The sequence below is a fragment of the Falco cherrug genome, chromosome 12, assembly GCF_023634085.1.
Source record: "Falco cherrug isolate bFalChe1 chromosome 12, bFalChe1.pri, whole genome shotgun sequence".
NCBI lineage: Eukaryota > Metazoa > Chordata > Aves > Falconiformes > Falconidae > Falco > Falco cherrug.
Window position 1 is genome coordinate 4,998,208 of NC_073708.1, and position 18,151 is coordinate 5,016,358.

At 48.5% G+C, this 18,151-nt stretch overlaps 1 protein-coding gene across 1 annotated transcript in view; it reads right to left on the minus strand.

Moving 5' to 3' along the window:
- Positions 1-4,731: 4,731 nt before the first annotated feature.
- LAMC1 (laminin subunit gamma 1) overlaps positions 4,732-18,151 on the minus strand; it is a 69,446-nt gene continuing 56,026 nt past the window's right edge. Inside the window, exons 14-28 of the mRNA XM_055724744.1 lie at positions 17,236-17,481; positions 16,754-16,907; positions 16,158-16,300; positions 15,251-15,429; positions 14,946-15,102; positions 12,410-12,615; positions 11,912-11,991; positions 11,352-11,489; positions 11,009-11,153; positions 10,274-10,423; positions 9,749-9,863; positions 9,172-9,371; positions 8,787-8,945; positions 8,182-8,281; positions 4,732-7,735 (exon numbers count right to left, since the gene is read on the minus strand). Of these exons, the coding sequence (XP_055580719.1) occupies positions 7,479-7,735; positions 8,182-8,281; positions 8,787-8,945; positions 9,172-9,371; positions 9,749-9,863; positions 10,274-10,423; positions 11,009-11,153; positions 11,352-11,489; positions 11,912-11,991; positions 12,410-12,615; positions 14,946-15,102; positions 15,251-15,429; positions 16,158-16,300; positions 16,754-16,907; positions 17,236-17,481 (2,429 nt within the window). The 3' untranslated portion in view covers positions 4,732-7,478. The remainder of the gene's footprint in view (positions 7,736-8,181; positions 8,282-8,786; positions 8,946-9,171; positions 9,372-9,748; positions 9,864-10,273; positions 10,424-11,008; positions 11,154-11,351; positions 11,490-11,911; positions 11,992-12,409; positions 12,616-14,945; positions 15,103-15,250; positions 15,430-16,157; positions 16,301-16,753; positions 16,908-17,235; positions 17,482-18,151) is intronic.

The following is an 18,151-nucleotide window of genomic DNA, read 5'->3' on the forward strand; positions in this document are numbered from 1 at the left end:
CATGAAGGCCAGTTCCACCTTATTTCCCACCTTAGCTTCAAAGGAGGACGTAACCACTTCTACAGGGGAAGACAGAAACCCGGAGGCTGGAGTCCCCCTGGCCCTGCATACATCAGGATAAGGGAAATGCTGGTACATCCACCTGGTCGGCAAAAGCCACCCACCAGAAGATCACAAGGAAGGACGGTCCCACAGCATCTCCCCTGCTGACTGTCCAGGGGACACCTACAAGTGACTGCGAGTGGTCCACGAGTCCCTTTGGGTGGAATGAAGACACCTAACAAATTTGCCCCCAGTCTAAGACACAAGTTGCCTTTCAGGTCACCTTCTGCACTAGGGACTGGAACTCCACCCAACGGTGCTGACATGCTGCTCGTTTCAGAGCTAACAAGCCCGGGTGATTAATATTTAGGTCCTCATCTGAGACTTACATTGCCCAACAGCCTCCAGACATTGTGCACCTGGAGCTGACTCAGAGGGCTTTCCTCTGCGGCTCCTGGTGAGCTCATGGGCACAACCAGCCCAAATTCACCACATCTTCACGCCTCCGTTTGTCAAGCTTACCTGCCTCCGCCGATTGAGTCAACTCTTATAAACAGGCCGTTTCCTTTGAATTTCACACAATGGGTCTTAATATAGTTGACAAGGAACCCAGCTTCATGAACTCGCTGGTAGCATGTAGGGTTTTAGCACCCAAGGTTGTCTTCTGTGTATTTTCTTTATTATTATCTTTTTAAAGAAGTGAGACAAAACCACTTACGGTGTTCCCACCGATTTGGCCGTTCATAGGGTCTACCTATTCCTCTAAGAAAAAACACTTAACCCCTTCTGCTCTGAAGTACATCACTTGCCCCAAACACCTCTGCTGCATCCTTCCCACCCACAGAGACCCCTCTGCTCAGGAAATCCATCTCCTCCAGCAGCACCATCGATACAGCGGTTCCCTTGGACCTTGCCCAGCCCAAGCGCTTGGCCGATTTCTCTCTTGGAAGACCAACTTTCACCATCAGGAAGCTTTTCCCTTATCTGGCTCCTCCACGTTATTGCTTCTATCTCACCGTTATCACCCCACCTCTCCACTTGGGCAAACAAGGGACTGACACAGCTCTCCAGTCATTTCTGTATATTTACTTAGGTTACTCTTACCTTCTCGTCCTCCACCATCCTTAAGATCTCCTCTGAGAGCCACATGACTGCGTGCCACGAGTGTACCAAAAATACATTTTCTGGGGCCCTGATGTTCTAAACACACCAGATCTGGAACAAACACCACCCTCCCTGATGCCCACCACCCTCCCCACAGGAAATGCTGCCCACTGCAACCCATCACGACAGCAGCACTGTTTGGGAAAGGTCTCCTATAAACATGGGTAACAGAAATGCTGCCTTTTAGGGTGAGCAGAAGTGTAAGCAATGGGAGGCGTGAAGAGTAGCGGTGCTCATCAGACACTGCAATGAAACAGTATTTCTTTGCTGCAGAACCCAGGTCTTTTAATCTGCAACATAAGAATAGTCCTTCTGAAGACGTCCCGTTTCTCATTCTTCATAACAGAGCTAAGAAAGCTGCTACTGCAGGGAGACACCTCAGTGGCTGGCAAGTTTATCAGTCCTTGAGGACGTGGCCCTGGCAGCTTTAACCACTTCCAAGGTCATCTGAATCCACGTAATAATCTGAATTTCACCGACGGTTGCCAGTGGCAAGCAATGGATGTGTGAAAGCCCGGAAGCAATAGTTTTATCCATGTAAGAAAACCCATTTTGGTGGCTCGTGGCAGATAAACGACACCAGGATGTTGCACATGTCCTTGCAGCACAGCTCATCCCTGGCACCCACAAGCCTCCCTCCACAAGGGACATTCCAAGCTGCAGCATCCTCCTGCAGCTCAGGTCCTGGCTGCTTCCGCAGGCTGGTCCTGCAGGGTTTGTTGAGAACCTTACCTCGAGCTATTTTCTCTTTGCTTGCCCACTGTCCTTGCCACCACACACATGCATGCACGTGCTCACCCCCAGCCTCCTTGAGCCTGAGGAGTTTCTCCTCCAGTCCAGCAGCAGACCTTGATCCTGCCACCCAGGATTTCCTCAGTGGGGAAAATCAGGGATCCTGCCGCGCCGGTATCGCCAGGTGCATGGTGCAGCAGCAATAAAGCCTGGACTTCAGCCTCTCCTCTGCCAGACGGGTGCCCTGGGCTTCCCGAAGTGGCTTGGGGCCAGCACGCCCAGCTGCCTTCCCCGTGCCGGTGCGGAGGTGGTTCCCTGAGACAGCGCGATTTCCAGACAGAAAATCTGTTAGGTTTTAAAGGACTGTGATGTTATCAGTTGATCCTTTAAAATTAAAAAAAAAAAGAAAAAAGAAAAAAAAGCGTGTGTATACCTGTACATATCTCTATCTCCTTGCTCGGGAACACAAGGGCTTCCTTCAGGAGACATCACTTTCTGGCAGGGTTGGGTGGGTCCAGAGGTGCGGTTGGACAACTGGGGCAGCCCTTGCTGGGGAGTGACCTAACTGCTGGCAGCCAGAGACATCTGGGGCAGAGGAGGTGGCTGGGGCAGATGGTCCGTGGGGACGGGCAGAGGCAGGCAGGGAGCCGGCAGGCAGCGGGACACGGGGTCACAGCGGTGAGCAAGCAGGGCAGCAGCACGGCACAGAAGGGCTGTCACGTCTGGCCTTGCCTCGCCTGTGCCCTGCCGGTACTAGTGAGGGGTGGGACGGACAGACAGACCGACAGGCGGAGATGAGGGAAGGCAGCACTGTATCCCACCGCATCCCCGTCTCCGACCCGTGCCCTGCAGCGGTGGCTGCGGGCTCCTCCGGGGACCGACGTGGGATGTATTTTTAAGTGGCATTCCTGATATTTCTCAGATGGAGCACACTGAAGGTACCAGTCCAGCAACTAACTAGAAAGATTAACTAACCAGAACGTGGTCCAAGATGTCACAGCTATAGATGGGGAGTGCAGGACACTGCCAGCTTGGTGGGACAGCTCGATGTCCTCTTCTCCTTCCTCAGACCCACACAGACATGCTGGAGCCACTCCCCGCACTTGCTAACTCCTGGCAAAACCTCACCCTCCTCAGAAGCGAGGAAGAACCTGGCTCTGCAGCCCCACGAGGTCAGGTCCTCTGAACCTCAGCCCCCCGCCCCGAGCAGCCCATGGTACCTCCCATCCCCCAGGGAGCACCAAGCCCCCCTCCTCAAGCAGCTCTCTCCCATCCTGCTGCGAGAAGCACCCCCATGATTTTTACCCAGCAGCAGAGACCCTGGCTGCTAACTGATCCCCTAACTGATGCCGCTCTGTTCAAGTCCTTCCCACGGCCACCTGGCTCCCCCTTGCCCCCTGCCAGCCTCTCACTTCTCCAGAGAGCACATGAGAGATGATGGAGCTTGAACTTGGACCATGAGAAAAAACACAGCGAATCAGAGGATAAAAAACCCACCCGAGCACAGCTCAGTCCCTCATCAGCAAGGTCCCTCCCCTTGCACCTTGAGGTCAAGCTCAGCCCACGCTGAGCAAAGAACATCTGAGGAAGGTGTTTCTACCTGGACTTCAAGTCAGTGGAACACTCTGGCAAGCTGGAAGCAGTGCTCATGCTCCCCTGGGTCTGCTGCTCTCCCTGCCGCGGACGGCAGCACACGTTGCCCCCAGAAACCTCCTATTTCAGACCAGCATTATACATCTGCTCCAGAGTCAGCAGCAACCTACAGAAGCCAAAAGCTTCACTTGAATTTGGGATTTTGCCCAGGCTTCACAGGACGAGCACTGACAGTGGGTGATCTGAAGATAAAATAAGAGGCACAGGCTGGCTTCCCAAGCCGGGTATTTCAGCCCAAAGATGTTCCGAGAGGCTCCGTGACAAGCCACAGCCAACGCAAGGTCAGCACTGTCCCACAGCCCGACTCCCCGCTCCCTGACTGCTACCTACAGTCCCTCTGAAACATCAGACAAGACAGGAAAAAAAGGTATTTTAGAAAACAAATGCATTAGTGGCAATTGGAGTTGAAGAATGGAGCGCTGAAGCTAGACAAACCGGCATAAAAATAAGTAACGAACTTACCGACTGAGAAGGGATTTGCTCCATGAAGAGACAAACATTTTCCTCTGGTGAGAAAAATAAAAGAAATCCAGTCTGCAGCTGTGAGACAGGTGTGACCGCAGAACTGCCCAGTCCCTGTCACAGGAATCTGTCGTAACATTAAAAACTTGCTTAATTCAGGAATTAAATTTATCCCAGGCTCTGGCAGACAGGACCCATGGAACAGCACAAAGCACCAGATTTATGGCAGCTCCTAGTAGAGAAGTTTCGGCTCTTTCATTTAGGATTTTGGGTTTTCTTCCCCAGGAGCCCTTTTCCCACGTATTCAGCAGCAAGCAAGAAGCATTTTACCCTTCTGCTGTAAAGAAGTACCCCCTGATTACCCAGGGCCTTCCAGGACAGTGCTGCTCAAACAGCATCAGCACCAACAATCTGATTTTTTTAAGGCCTGGAAAGGAAAACCAGCAGGAAAAAATCAAATTAATTGTAGCCATGGCAATGGAGCAGTGGACGCGAGGAGAAACCAGCATCGCTAGGCCACCCGCAGCCCATCACCTGAATTTCCAGGCAACTTTTCCCTTTCTCCCACCCCAATCCAGTTCATCTAGTTAAGAGGCAAATCTTACAACTGAGACACACCCTCATCAACATCCCTCCTCCACGGATCCAAAAACAATACTCAAAAAGAATGGCAAGGTATAAGGGGTTACAAATATTCAGACTTTATTATAAATAAGAAATACTGTTTTATACATAAAAACTGCAAGTGTTGCATTTTGTTCACCGCCCCAGACAGCAAGACCACAGATTAAGGCAAAAAAGCTGGAGTGAAGGCACGTACTGAGGGGGCCACAGTCAGGAATAAGGTGATGAAGGGACTGTCACGCATCGCCCGTGACACCCAGCATTCCACCAGCAGCTGTTGCATCATCACATTACGTAAAGAAATAACTGGACTTATACAATGAATAATGGCTGTAATGCAGTAGTGATTAAGAGATCGCTTATAAAGATTTTTTTTTTTATTTAAAAATAAAATTCTGTTAAAAACAGCTTAAGGAGAAGAGAGGGAAAAAAAAAAAAAAAAAAAAAGAGAGAAGAAAGCAGGAAACCTTAGGCCTGAGGTCAGCCAGGGCATGCGTGCATCTTCGCATCTGCTCTTCTCACAGCCTTGGCAGAGGTGACGCGGTTGCAGCCAGCCATCTGACCAGAGCAGCCGGCCGGGACACTGAGCTCCACGTCCCCCACCTGTGTGTGGGGGGAGCACGGGTAAGCTCTCCTCCGGGTAACTGGGTATGTTTGCAGGCAGGGGGAAATCCCAAGCTGGTAAAATTGTAAGAATCTCTAAAAGAAGGGGTACAAGAGCGCTGCGGGGTTTGCTGGGAACACCCTCCACCCAGCAGTGCCATTCCTGAGGGTGCACCAAGCCTCTCGCCTCGCACAGTGGTACCGAGGTGTCCCCAAATCCAGCTCTCCGACCACCTCAGTAATGGGTCTGATCTCCCAACAGTGCTACAGCTCCTCACAGCCCAGCTGCAAAGCCACAGCCCCTGCGCTCCTCCAGGCACAACGTTCCTGGGGACAGGGGACACAGAACGGGGTGCTGCGGGCACCACGCAGTGGGGCTGGCTTTGGAGAGAGGGCTAGAAAGCATCCACCCCGCTGGCAAAGTGGTTATGGCTGATGCCCATACAGGTGCGGAGGATACAGGAGACGGAAGAAAGCAGGAGCCCAGCTAGGAAAAATCCTGAGCTCTAAGGAAATAATACGGAGAGAAGCAATATATGGTGCACGCGCTGCAACGGCTGTAAGGGCAAGTACATAGAGGAGGCCAGGCTGTGCCACTCTGGAAATATGGCTGAGTATATTTACACACACATACGCACACACAAGAGACTTCCTCACACTATAATCATGATAAAAAAAAAACGGAAAAAAAAAATCACATTCACACAAAAAATATAAATTTGAAATAATTAATAGCACCAGTGTGTGTCAGATAATAATTTCTTCCCCGCTACGCAAACGTACAAAGTTGCATAGTGTTTAAAGATAGATATATACTGGATCTCAGGGAAGGGGGGCGAGGGATGCCAGGCTGGAGGCAAGGAGGAAGCCGCAGGGGATGCTCTCGTCTCAGAGGAGGGCTGCAGGAGGAGCAGCGGGCTCCCACCCCGGTAACAGCCGGGAGGCACTGCCTGGGGAGGGATGCCAGGGAGGCTACGCGGTGTGAAATGCAGACCTGCCACCCCAGCCTGGCCTGAAGTCCCCGTGCTGCGGTGGCTTTACGGCGACTGGGAGATAGGCAGGCAAAAAGAAAGGAGTGCACTGGTAAATCCAGCTTATAAACAGGCAAAAGGCGAGAGCAATATCAGGAGGTGGAAAAATGCCACTGTCCTCCTTCAGGAAAAAGACGGGAAGAAAGACCTTTCCATATCCACTTGCACGCCCCCTTCCTTTTCCCCCAGAGACATTCAGCAGGAAGGCCAGTGCAGCTGTCAGAGCTCTCTGGATGGCAGCTCTCCTCTTCAGCAAGACTCCTCCCGCTTGAACAAACTCATCTGTCAATCAGACATTCGTAGCCTAAAATAAACAGATGCTCTGGCAGTTCAGTAGCAACACCTACAGATGGGAACGCAGCTCATGGCTTCCACACTCCTCAGCCCCGACCCAGCACGTAGCGGCTTACAAACCAGACCCAAAACTTCTCCACAGGCCAGGAGTGCGGCTGGCAAGACCTACCACTCCACCAGTACAGAGCTACCACTCCACCAGTATCCCATCTTCCCAAAGAGCTCCTCTCAGAGGCTGAGTTTTTCTCAGAGCGATGCATCATCACAGAAAACATTTCAGAAAGAGGCTTCGGCTAGTTTGTCAAAGGCTACCAACGCTGTTGGATTGGCCACTAGTTAACAATAAAAAAAATAATTCACAGGGTTAGAAGTTGGGAAGAGGGATCTGAACGAGTGCAGCTATACTGGCCATTACAGTAATACTTTGGTAGCCATCCCCTTCCTTCATAGGGACAGAGAGCTCCAGGACAGAGGATTGTACAGTCGAGGGGAGAAGAGGAGAGAAAGGGTTAGTTTTGCCTTGCTGTACACAGCTCACATGGTTATTTCTGAACCACAGTATAGAGTCCAGAGCATCTCTCATCCTTGTGCTAATCAAAGGGAAACCGTGTCTGAGAAAAGGGCAAAGGTGGAGTGCTCAGGAAGACAATTTATATTAAAAAAAACCCTTTGATGCCCAAAGACGGATATTTAATTTGCTTCTCTTAAAAAAAAAATAATAAAAAACCCACTTTCAACGTATCCTGATTTGAAAAGAAAACAGCGGCTGTGAGCAGCGAAGAGTTGGGGATTTGAAGAAGGTAATGTGTGTTAAGGCACTCCATAGCCAAACCACCGCTCACAGGGGGAATACCCCCCACCCCCAGCACACCCTTAGGGTTTTTCAATGGACGGGGTGTTAAAACAGCCAGATGGCAAGGTCTTCTTGATGTCTTCCAGGTTGCTAATGTCCTTCAGGATCTCTTCAATGTCCCTGTTGTAGGCCTGTATCGCATCATCTTGCTTCCTGGCCTCTCTCTCAAGGAAAGACACTTTCTGGTCCAGGTCACTCTCTTTCATCTGGTCTTTGGCACTGTTCAGGGTACCCTCGATTTCATTCAGTTTGTTCAAGTCCACCGTCTCCAGTTGCCCTGAAAAGCCAGAAGCAAATAAAGTCCATTAAAAAGCCTTTAACACTCCACTTTTGGGTGCTTACACAGCTGAGCCATACTGACACCTCCATCAGGCCCTCTCTGCATTAGAAACAGCATTTAAAACAGGACCAACCAAATGGGTTACACCTTCAGTGCCTCAAAAAGTCCTCAAGCTCGCAGAGAAACAGTACCGAACACTGCACAAGCTCTGAGGCTACTCCAGGAAAGAAAAAAAAAAAAAAAAAAAAAAGAAAGAAAAAAACAAAACACACAAAACCCTAAGTACTTGCCAAAACCCATGCAAACCCCATTTCCAGAAGCCAACAGACCCATTTGATTCCTTGCACAGCAGCAGCAGGGAAGCCAGCACACCACACCAGCTGCCAGCACTGCCACATCAGGAAAACACTCAAAAGCATATGGCACATTAAAGACAGTGTTACCTAATTGATCCAGCAGGTCATTAATGACAGCAAGCAAGCTGTTCACAGAGTTCTTCGCTTTTCTTGCACTGTCTTCTGCCTCCTGGGCAGCCTGTGAGGCCTGCAGGGTAGGAAAAAAAAAAAAAAAAAAATGAAAGCCCAATAAAGGCTGTAGGGATTACGAAACTGCTGCCTCTCCTCTTCGCAGGTCTGCCCAAGCAGTTAGTCACACACCTCCCTGCCTCCTCCAGGATAACACTCCTGTGCCGAGATCTTTTATCACAGCTCGCAGAGACTGACAACATTCAGTTTTCTGACTATTTCAGGATGGAAATCCCTGATAACTGAGCAGGATTTTGCAGAACAGAGTCAACAGGGCTACAGTCAGGTTTCTGACCTGACCAAAATTAAAGGAAGGTGTTGCACGAAGAAAACTGGCTTTCAAATTCCAGCAGGGAACCTATGCTAATGCCACCAGAGGAGCTCCTTTGCTCGTCTCATGTTTTTAATCCCACCTGAAACTTTGAAGACATGGAATACTGGCTGGACCCAGCGGTGTGTTTACAAAAGGACAGCAGGGAGAAGGCAGTTCCTTGCCACTGCTGCCACCTGCCATCGTTACTTACCATGCCTGCCATCATCATATCCTGCTCAGCATCATCCTGCTTCCGCTTCAGCTCTTTTTCTGCATCCTGTAATTGCTTCATCATGTCATCCACTTCTCTGGCCAACCCCGTCACATCAGCAAAAGTCTTGTCAGCTTCGGCTTTGGTAGCAGCAGCGTTCTACAGCCAACAAGGGGAACAGGATGGAAAAAGGTGGTGATGGTGCACAACTTCCTTCAATCCTTTTCATTAAAATGCACCAATTTTCTATCATGCCATAATTTGCATTCCTTGGTGGGGAATACAGCAGAAAGCACGTGGGACTCACCAGGAAATACTGGAACAGAGGATTTTACTTACACACCAATATCTCAGGGAGGTGGCCTCAGAACCAGAAAGGACTCACCTTCTGAACAGAACCGGCGATCTTCTCTGCATCATCTGCTTTACTCTTGGCTTCGCGGGCATCAGCAGCAGCATTGCCAAGTGCCAGCTCCGCCTGGTATGTCTTGTTGTTGGCTTCAGCAATGGTCTGGGTAATGGCAGGAATCTTTTTCAGAGCCTCCTCAGCTGCCGTCTTGTTATCATTCACCCGTTTATCAAAATCTAAGAAAGGGCAAAACAGATTCTTATCACTTGCTCCAGAAGAACCTTTGGGTGCTTCTTTGACCAGACTACCCAGGCTTTGCCACCTTGACATTAGAGGGACAAGGCAAGAAGGTTGTGGGGTGCATATGCTTGCAGCTCTCCCTATCACACATCTTCTGATGCTAAACAAGGAACTTAAGAGAAGAGTTCTAATCGCTGAAAACATTTCTGTTTTTTAGCTTTGAAGAAAAAAAAGAAAAAAACACAAAACCCAAAAGAACCCCCCCCAATACGCAGGTACTGGCAACAGCATGGCCTGTTTAACCAAGATACCTTACTGCCAATGACTTCTCACACAGGAACTGAAGGATTTACTGCAAGTGCTTTCTCTTTACCTTTCAGGTTGCTGAGAATAGTAGTAGCCTCCTGCAGCGTGCCATTGCCTTTCCGAGCAGCTTCTTCAGCCAGGGCTTTCGCTGCATCTGCTCGAGCCAAGAGCTGGTCTGCAGTCTAAGGAGACATGACACGTATCAACATATTCTTATCTTCTGAAGGACAACTAATCCAGGTGTACCAAAAAGCACTGCTCACCCTGAAACACCAACACCATACAAAACAGCATCCATCCCCAGGTGGCAACGCTTTCTCTGAAACCAGGTGAATTTAGGTACCTTCAGAATACCGTTCTGAATACAAAGATGGCACCACACCTGGCAAAAATCCCCTGTTCTCCCATACAGCCTCAAGGCCACTGCTTTTACCAGCTTTTTGTACTTCCTTTCCAGGACCGTTCTTCAGTGTTAAGTAACAAGCAGCCCTAAGGTAAGGCTGAATAGACCAAGTCTTTCATATCTGGCCAGCTACTTGTTTTTCCTTTGTTTTTTTCTAGGGAACAAAAGCCTGCACAGAACAGAACTGACCTGCTGCTCCGTCTTCCCTTTCTCCAAGAGGTTCTTTACTTCTAGTTCCTTTCCTTTCATGTCTTCTCTCAAGTCCTCATAATCTTTCAGCTTCCTGGCAATTAGCTGATCTAACTCCTCTGCTTCCTTCTTGATTTTATTTGCTTCATTCTGCAAGTGGAAATTAGAAACAGAGATTCCTGAACGTTAAAGAATTTCTGAACAGGTGGAAAAACATGGTATAATTTCCAACAGTGAAACAGGCAGAGGCTACGACAGGTTTCCATCTCTTACAACTACAGTTGTAACTTTGCCTTCAAAGCCCCGAATATACAAGGGTCAGTGCAGTGAGGGACTGAGGTTGCAAAGTGTTTCATGTGCAAGAGAATCTACTGTACTACGATGAGCACAGGAGGGGGAGCGGTTCTGCAGGCTTTAGAGGGAACCAAAACTTTTGCACTTCTCTGTTCAAGTCAAGATGTCTGGCAATCACCATTTCACTTTTTTTTGTCCTTCAGAGACTGGGGGAGATGGGGGGGTTACATACATAGTTTCCTGCACACAAGTCTCCTACATAAAAGCTGAAATGCACAAGCTTGGACTATGCCTAGATGGACAAAAATTCCAGACTGTCCTCACGCAGAAGAACATTAGTAGAGCACGTACAAGGTATGTCAGCAACGTAGCACACTGCCATGATGCTTGTCCTCGTTAATCTTCAGAAAACACTGCGCACATGATGCTTCCTGCACATACCTCTAGCCCTGTGGAATCCACGCTAGGCAGACTGGTGAGATTAGCGTAGATCTGCAGAGCTTTGTTTCCGGCTTCCTCTGCCTCTGCAAGCACCTTGTTGGCCTGTTTCTCTAGGTCTCGAGAGATGTTCCTTGCCTGATTATACCTGAAAAACCCCAAGGATCCAGTTATGCTACCGTTTTATTTTTTAGAACTGGACTTACTAAGAAAGAGAGTAGAGGAGCTAAGAAACTGAAAGACAACTCCAATAAAACCCAAAGCATGCAATGCTATCAAAGACACCTTTGTTTTAAGCGCTGCTCTAAGGCCAGGAAATAAAACCTGTTTTCTGTTACTGACTCACTTCTGGTTCAGCTCATCAATGTCATTTGCAGTTTGGTTTTCTCCAGCCAGGGTCTTCAGCAGCAGTTGATATGCTTCTGTGGAAGTATCATTTGCTGCCTTGGCTATGCGAACGATTTCATCAGCTTCTTTTTTATGCCTAAACAAGATCACAGAAGAAAAATATTGTCATTAGAATTGTCAGCCAGTAGTTTCTATCTTCAATTCCAGATTTTATTCTTTCTTCCAGATTTTAGTCTCTCTTCCTTCCTTCACCTAGATTTGCACATGGAAGATGCTGAAACATTTGCAATGGAAGATCTTGTTCGAGACAACCTCTGCAACCAAGGCATCGCTCCAGCAGTGCCCGTGAGATCAGCTGAAAGGCACCGCTGTGGTTGTACGTGTCCCTCATTCACATGTGGTTCACCCTCGGTCATCCACAGGCACGCACTCACAGTGCCAGTCTCTTACTCAATGGGTATGTGTTTTGTATCAAGCAAATGAAATTTTGCTTCCCCCTTGCAGGGAAGAGCAGGGCCATGACGTGGCCTGTGAGGAGTGTGTTTTGCCACAACCTACCTTTCAGCCAGCTTACGGGCCTCTTCTGCCAATAGAGTCATGTTGTTAGGGTCCCCGCTTGACTCCGGAGGTGTAATGGACTGGAATAAAGAAAAAAAAAAATCTTCAAGCTGTTTTTTCATCTTTTATTCATCTTTTCTTTAAATATTTATTGGCATGATCTAAATGCTTACAGATGTGTCTAACCTACTTCTGACTTCTCTATATTTTTTTTAAGCCCATGCAGTTTCCACCACTGGTTATCCCTTAAAAACAAATGGGCTAATATTTATTTAGGGGTTCTTAACACTGGTTTCTTTGAGCATAGGCTAAGATACAATCTGTAAGAGACACTGATGATCTTCCTTTATTTATTTCCCATTATCTTGGGAAGGGGAGAAGAGATATTTCCATAGCAAAATTTACTATATGAGCGAGAGAACAAGCAGAGAAATACACCAGAGGGACAGAAAGGCCCTCTCCTGTCCTAACCACGGGGGATCTGGGCAGCACACTCACCACATTGTCAGCTGCCATCTTCGCCTTCTCAAGCATATCGGAAGCTAAGCTGATCAGGTCCTCAGTGTCCTCCACCCGCACCCGGGCTTGCTCCGCCAGGTTCTCAGTCTCCCGCACTGTGCCCTGGATGTTCCTCAGCCTGTTGAGCTGACTTGCTAGTGTGCTGTTGATGTCTTTGAGACGATCCAAGAGGCCCTGATCTACATCTGAAACGCATGATATAAAAGAAATTTAGCGAAATTAATTACAGCGGGAAGAGAAGCTGGAGCAGCCGCTTACCACTGCGGGCAACACATTGGTAGGTTAATTCCCTCTTGAAAAGGGACCAGCAAAGCCATTTCCTAAGTCAGTCAGCTTGAGATCAAAGCCATCATCAGACTGTGCACCAAATATGACAAATGAAAAGTCATTAACTACTAATAAGACAATCCTGCTGGGTGTTAGAACCGACTGATGGGGAATTTTGTGTTCAGAATCATGTTTCACCTCTATCATTGACTTTAAAAAAAAAAAAAAAAAGACAACAGAGTTGCTCCTCAAGAGGTACGGGATAAATTCTCTTAAGCTTAACTCCTAGAAGGTAAGCAGAGATTAACAGTGGGACTGTACGTTATTCCCCACTTTGGGCACTGGTGACTACTGCTGAGCCAGGCAGTCTCCATACAGAGCAGCTAGAAGAGGTGCGGCATAGCAAAGCCACCCCAAACCAAAGGGATGACAGAAGCTGGCAGGATACAGCCTTGGTCTCCAATCTGTAGGACCCGTGAGCCTCACAAGCTTCCCCAGATTTCTGGACCACCAGGTAACTCCCCACAACAGCATTTTAATAACAGATCCATAAAAGCACAGACACATGCCTCATGACCAGGGGCAACTGCTTTTCAAAAGGTGAGAGCCTTATTAAGAGATTAAGTACAAGCAGAAGCCTGCAAGTCTAAGATTTTTCCCCAAATATGTTGCCTTGACCTTGCAGCACAACTTAAGCATTGCACAAGAGTATTTGACACATTACAAAAGCATATTACAAACCACATATAGAGTAGAAAACCACAAATAAATGCTACAGGCATGCACAGGTTTCTGCAAGGGTAGTTTTTGTTGTATTTGACTTGCTTCTTAGGGAAGAGCAACAGAGCTGGTGAAGGAGCTGGAGCACAAGTCCTGTGAGGAGCAGCTGAGGGAACTGGGCTTGTTTAACCTGGGGAAAAGGAGGCTGAGGGGAGACCTTACCACTTTCTACAGCTGCCTGAAAGGAGGTTGTGGCAAGGTGAGTGTCAGTCTCTTGTCCCAAGTAACAAGCAATAGGATGAGAGGAAACTGCCTCAAGCTGTGCCAGAGCAGGTTTACATTGGGTATCAGGAAAAATGTCTTCACTGAAAGGGTGGTCAGGCACTGGAACAGGCCGCCCAGGGAGGTGGCAGTCACCATGCCTGGAGGTATTTAAAAGATGTGTAGATGTGGCACTTAGGGACATGGATAAGTGGTGGACTTGGCAGTGCTGGGTTAATGGTTGGACTCTCATACCTTAATGGTCTTTTCCAACTGAAATGACTCTATTGTTCTGAGGTGGAAAGAAAGACTAAAAATACCACCACAAAATCCAATCCATTCCCCCACCTTTCTCCAGTCCCCATGCTCCCACCTCCATACGTAGGACTATTATCTAGGCACGGATGCCAAGCAGGCAGCATAAAGCTACCTCAGCTAAAACTGAGAAAAGTTTCAGTGATCATTCCCACTGGCAGGAATCTTCCCAAGCAAATGCAAGCGTCAGATGTGTGTCTGCTTTTTCCCAGCTTCACGCAAAGGAAACAGATTTTTCCAAAGTGGTCTGAAATCACTGAACCAACTCCCAAGGGAACATCTTTTACTGCAGTCAATAGTCTTCAAGTTGCTCTTCCCCAAAACACGTCAGCTTATACATTAAATAGACCCTAAGGAGAAACCACTGTCATATGGCTCAACATCCTGGTCACAAACGTCCTATGGTAGAGGTGACAGTACAAGAATCAATTTGAAGCAGAGTTCAACAGAAAAAAAAAAGCTACATGCCACCACAACAGCACTTTTCAGAACATTACACACTTTATAGTGCAATAACTAAGCTTGCCAGCAGGATTTTGAAGCCTTCATTCTCATCACTGACAATATCCCAACAAGAACTACTTCATCCCAAGACATCTGAGCAAATTTAGAAGCGTAAGTAAATAGATTGCAGTCTTCTGCTTGCTTAGCAAGTAAAAACCTCCTTTGCATCTGGAGAAGAGGTTAACGCACACAACGCTTGCATCTGTACAGAGCTAGAAGCAGATCATTACTCTGCATGCACAACAGAGACTACTAGGAAAACAGCATGGATAAAAGCACAGCCACTGTTGTTTTGATAACAACATACAGCCCCAGCGCTACCCAAAATAGCTGTCTGTCCTGATGCACAGTATAGGCTTGAAATAAGACACGCTGTGTCCAAAGGGAACAGGAACATCAAGAAAAGAGCTTATTTCACATTGATCCATGTCTGATCAGGTCAACTCACCTTTGCTGTTTTGTGCTTCCTGGAGCAATTCCATAACATCTCTTTCTGCCTGCTTCAATCTCTCTTCAAAGGCTTGATCAGTTACAGTTTCTTCTCCCGTACCCAGATTTGCTATAAGATTTTCCAGTTCCTGCAGCCTCTCACGTTGCTCCACCACCTACGCAACGGGGAAAGAGCACAGCTATGACACCTTGAACCTCTCTTCTTTCAGCAAGCATCAGCCAACCACGGGCATAAAAGCTACTGCACAAGCAAGCACGTGCCACTGCCTCCAGCGGTACCAACAGTGGCATTTGTAGCCTTACCTTATCTTTCACTAATCTGTAACAGGCTGGACACTCCTGGCAGCCCGGCCATGAGCGGTTGTAGAAATAGTTCTCTTCACACTGGTCACAGCGGCTTCCCACAAAGCCTTCCTTGCACTCGCAGCGACCGTTCTCCCGGCACTGCAGGGAGCGTGAACCCTCAGGATCACAGTCGCAGGCTGCAGGGAAGTTAAACCTCAGTCAGGCTGGAGGAGAGGCAGAAATACCCTAAAACCCACAGGGCAAGAGCATACCAATACCTTAAAATACCCTAAAATGTCTGCAAGAGCAATGTGGCACAAAGCCACAACTGGAGTCCTGCTCCTGATCAGGGTGCTTGTACACACAGCAGGGCACTGTCTAGCTGGATGCAACATTTATTGTGTCTGTTCATACTGTTGCTACTGCCCCTCCTGCAAAGCATGACAATTTTCTATCCCATTTCATTTTAATCAATTGCAATTAATTTTTCTGCTCTTCACAGGCAGCGATACTGAGGGTAAAAGTTTGGATGATACTGTTTTTCAATCATGTTTACAAGACCTGTTGCTTCTCAAGACAGAACCTGTACGTTCAGGTCATTTGTAGAGGAGCTGCACAGAGATTTAACACTAGAGAACAGGATTGTTGCAGGACAAGATTCAGAGAACGTATTTACACCAAAGGTATCTAACAAGCCGGAGTTCTTCCTACCCCCGGTTTAAGAAAAATAATAAAAGCAAAAGGGGATAAGCTATTGTACAGACATCAAATTTCACCAGGCAGGGTGTGGACATGAAAGTGCCAGCTTCTGCTGTGATGAAGAGCGAGGTGAGAAAGTACCTTCCCAGAGACAGGAGGAAAGGCAAGGCAAGGCTGGTTGTGCAACACCCTGACCCTCTGCCCCGCTCCAGCCTTTCAGACTTACGTTTACAGCCTTCAGAGCTAAAGCCAAAGTGGTTGACCTCGCATCTGTCGCAACGCTGGCCAGCGACACCAGGCTGGCACTCACACTGCCCGGTTCGGATGTCGCACTGGCCGTTGGTGGAGCCCACTGCGTGGCAGTTGCACCTAGGGGAGGCAGCCACACGTCAGGCATGACACAGAAGGGAGGCACGGGCGAAGTGGCTCTTGGAAGGAGCCCTAACGAGCACAGCTCTGTCTCCATTTGTCAAAAGCCACTTTCCTGCACTGCACAGCAAGAAGGTGAGGCACTGAGCCTTTGAACTGTGCAAGGTCACTTGGTGCCTGCACTAAAAAAGCAACCCACGAGCCCCTGTGACCAACAATCACACAGTCACATGGCACTTTTCTATTTAAACCCCTGATTTAAAGCTATTTATAAAGCTATTTATATCAGGCTTTTTGTACAGCCCTCATAGCTGCTCCTTGACTGCTGCTCTTCCCCACCCACAGCGGCACCAAGGCACACCAGCTACTTGTGCCAAACATCACATTCCTGCACAAGCTAAGCACAGATACACCAAAAGCAGGCTCTTTGCCCCGAGTCAAAGCAAATGTCACCTCTCACAGCCGCGTCCGCTCTGGAGGTTGAAGAAGCCAGGCTCACAGGCACTGCAGTCCCTCCCGGTGACGTGAGACAGGCACTCACACTGCCCAGTCACTTGATTGCAACTTGTCTGCTGATTCACAGTGCCATAGGGATTGCAGTGACAAGCTGCAAAAACAAAATGGATAGAGAAATATGCAGAAAGTTAGTAATCCCTTGTGGTGCCGGTACTCTGCTAGTCAGTCCCTAAATAGGCCTGGATCCAAAACACATGGCAGCCCCACCCCTGCATCGCACAATGCTTTTGCTTCGACGGCACTAAGCACCCACAAACAGAAGCATTTCAGCAAGCCAGAACCACCAAACCGGGATAAAGCCATGCCTCGCTGCTGACAGTCACAAACAACAGCCTGACATTGCATCCTGACAACACATTAGGAAACAGCAGCTCCTGGGGACAAAAAGATTTTCAAATGCAAGGTAAACCAGCTCTCACCTCTGCACTTGTCAGCGGGATCGGGGGCCAGGGGGTTCCCAAAGAAGCCATCTTTGCAGCGGTCGCAGTAGAAGCCAGCGGTGTTGTAGATGCACTTGAGGCACTCGCCTGTCTGGCGGTCACAGTTCCCCACGGCGTTGGGATCGATGTTGTCATTGCACTGGCAGAGACGGCAAGGCCTCACAGCACCGTTTTCGCCCAGAGGGTCTCCAAAATAGGCATCATCACACAGCTCACACCTCTTGCCTGGGACACACGGGAAACACACGTGCTGCAGCAGAAAGCCCTTTGCTGCCTTCTTACCTGGGCCCCTCTTTGCAGTCCCTTCTGAAAAGTAAATTCTCCAGCTTCCTCCCCTTTCATCCTACCACTGAGGCCAGAAAGGTGCACAAAACCACACACAAATCCCTCCTCATATCTAAATTTAAGCCCTTTTTTCCCTGGAACATTGCATTATGAATTGTTTCAGTTCTTCCTTTCCCTCCTATCCCTTTAAGCCAAACCTATTTGTTGTAATCTGTTGTTAATTTAAGAGTCCAAGCAGGTAGAGCTTTGTGGGGCATCACTGCTCCAGGAAGCCCTGCTGTCAATGAGATCTGCCAAACCTCCACAGGCAGCCACTGAAGCATCCAACTCGGCAGCTTCCTACACTTACTGCAGATCTGACCTCCCCAGCCAGCTACAAGCTCCATTTCTTAGGCAGTTCTTGCACAAGCAAATCCTCTTTTCCCTTGCTTTTTCCTTCACGTCCCAAGAGGGCAGCAGGGGACAGGATGAACTCTTGTGCAATCACACAGCTACAAGCAAAGATGAACTTGTACTGACACTGGAGCTGCAGAGGACCCCGACCCCTGGACTCCACTTCTGTTCACAAAGCAACAGCACCCATGGAATCTCCCACAAGCTGCCTGTGTGC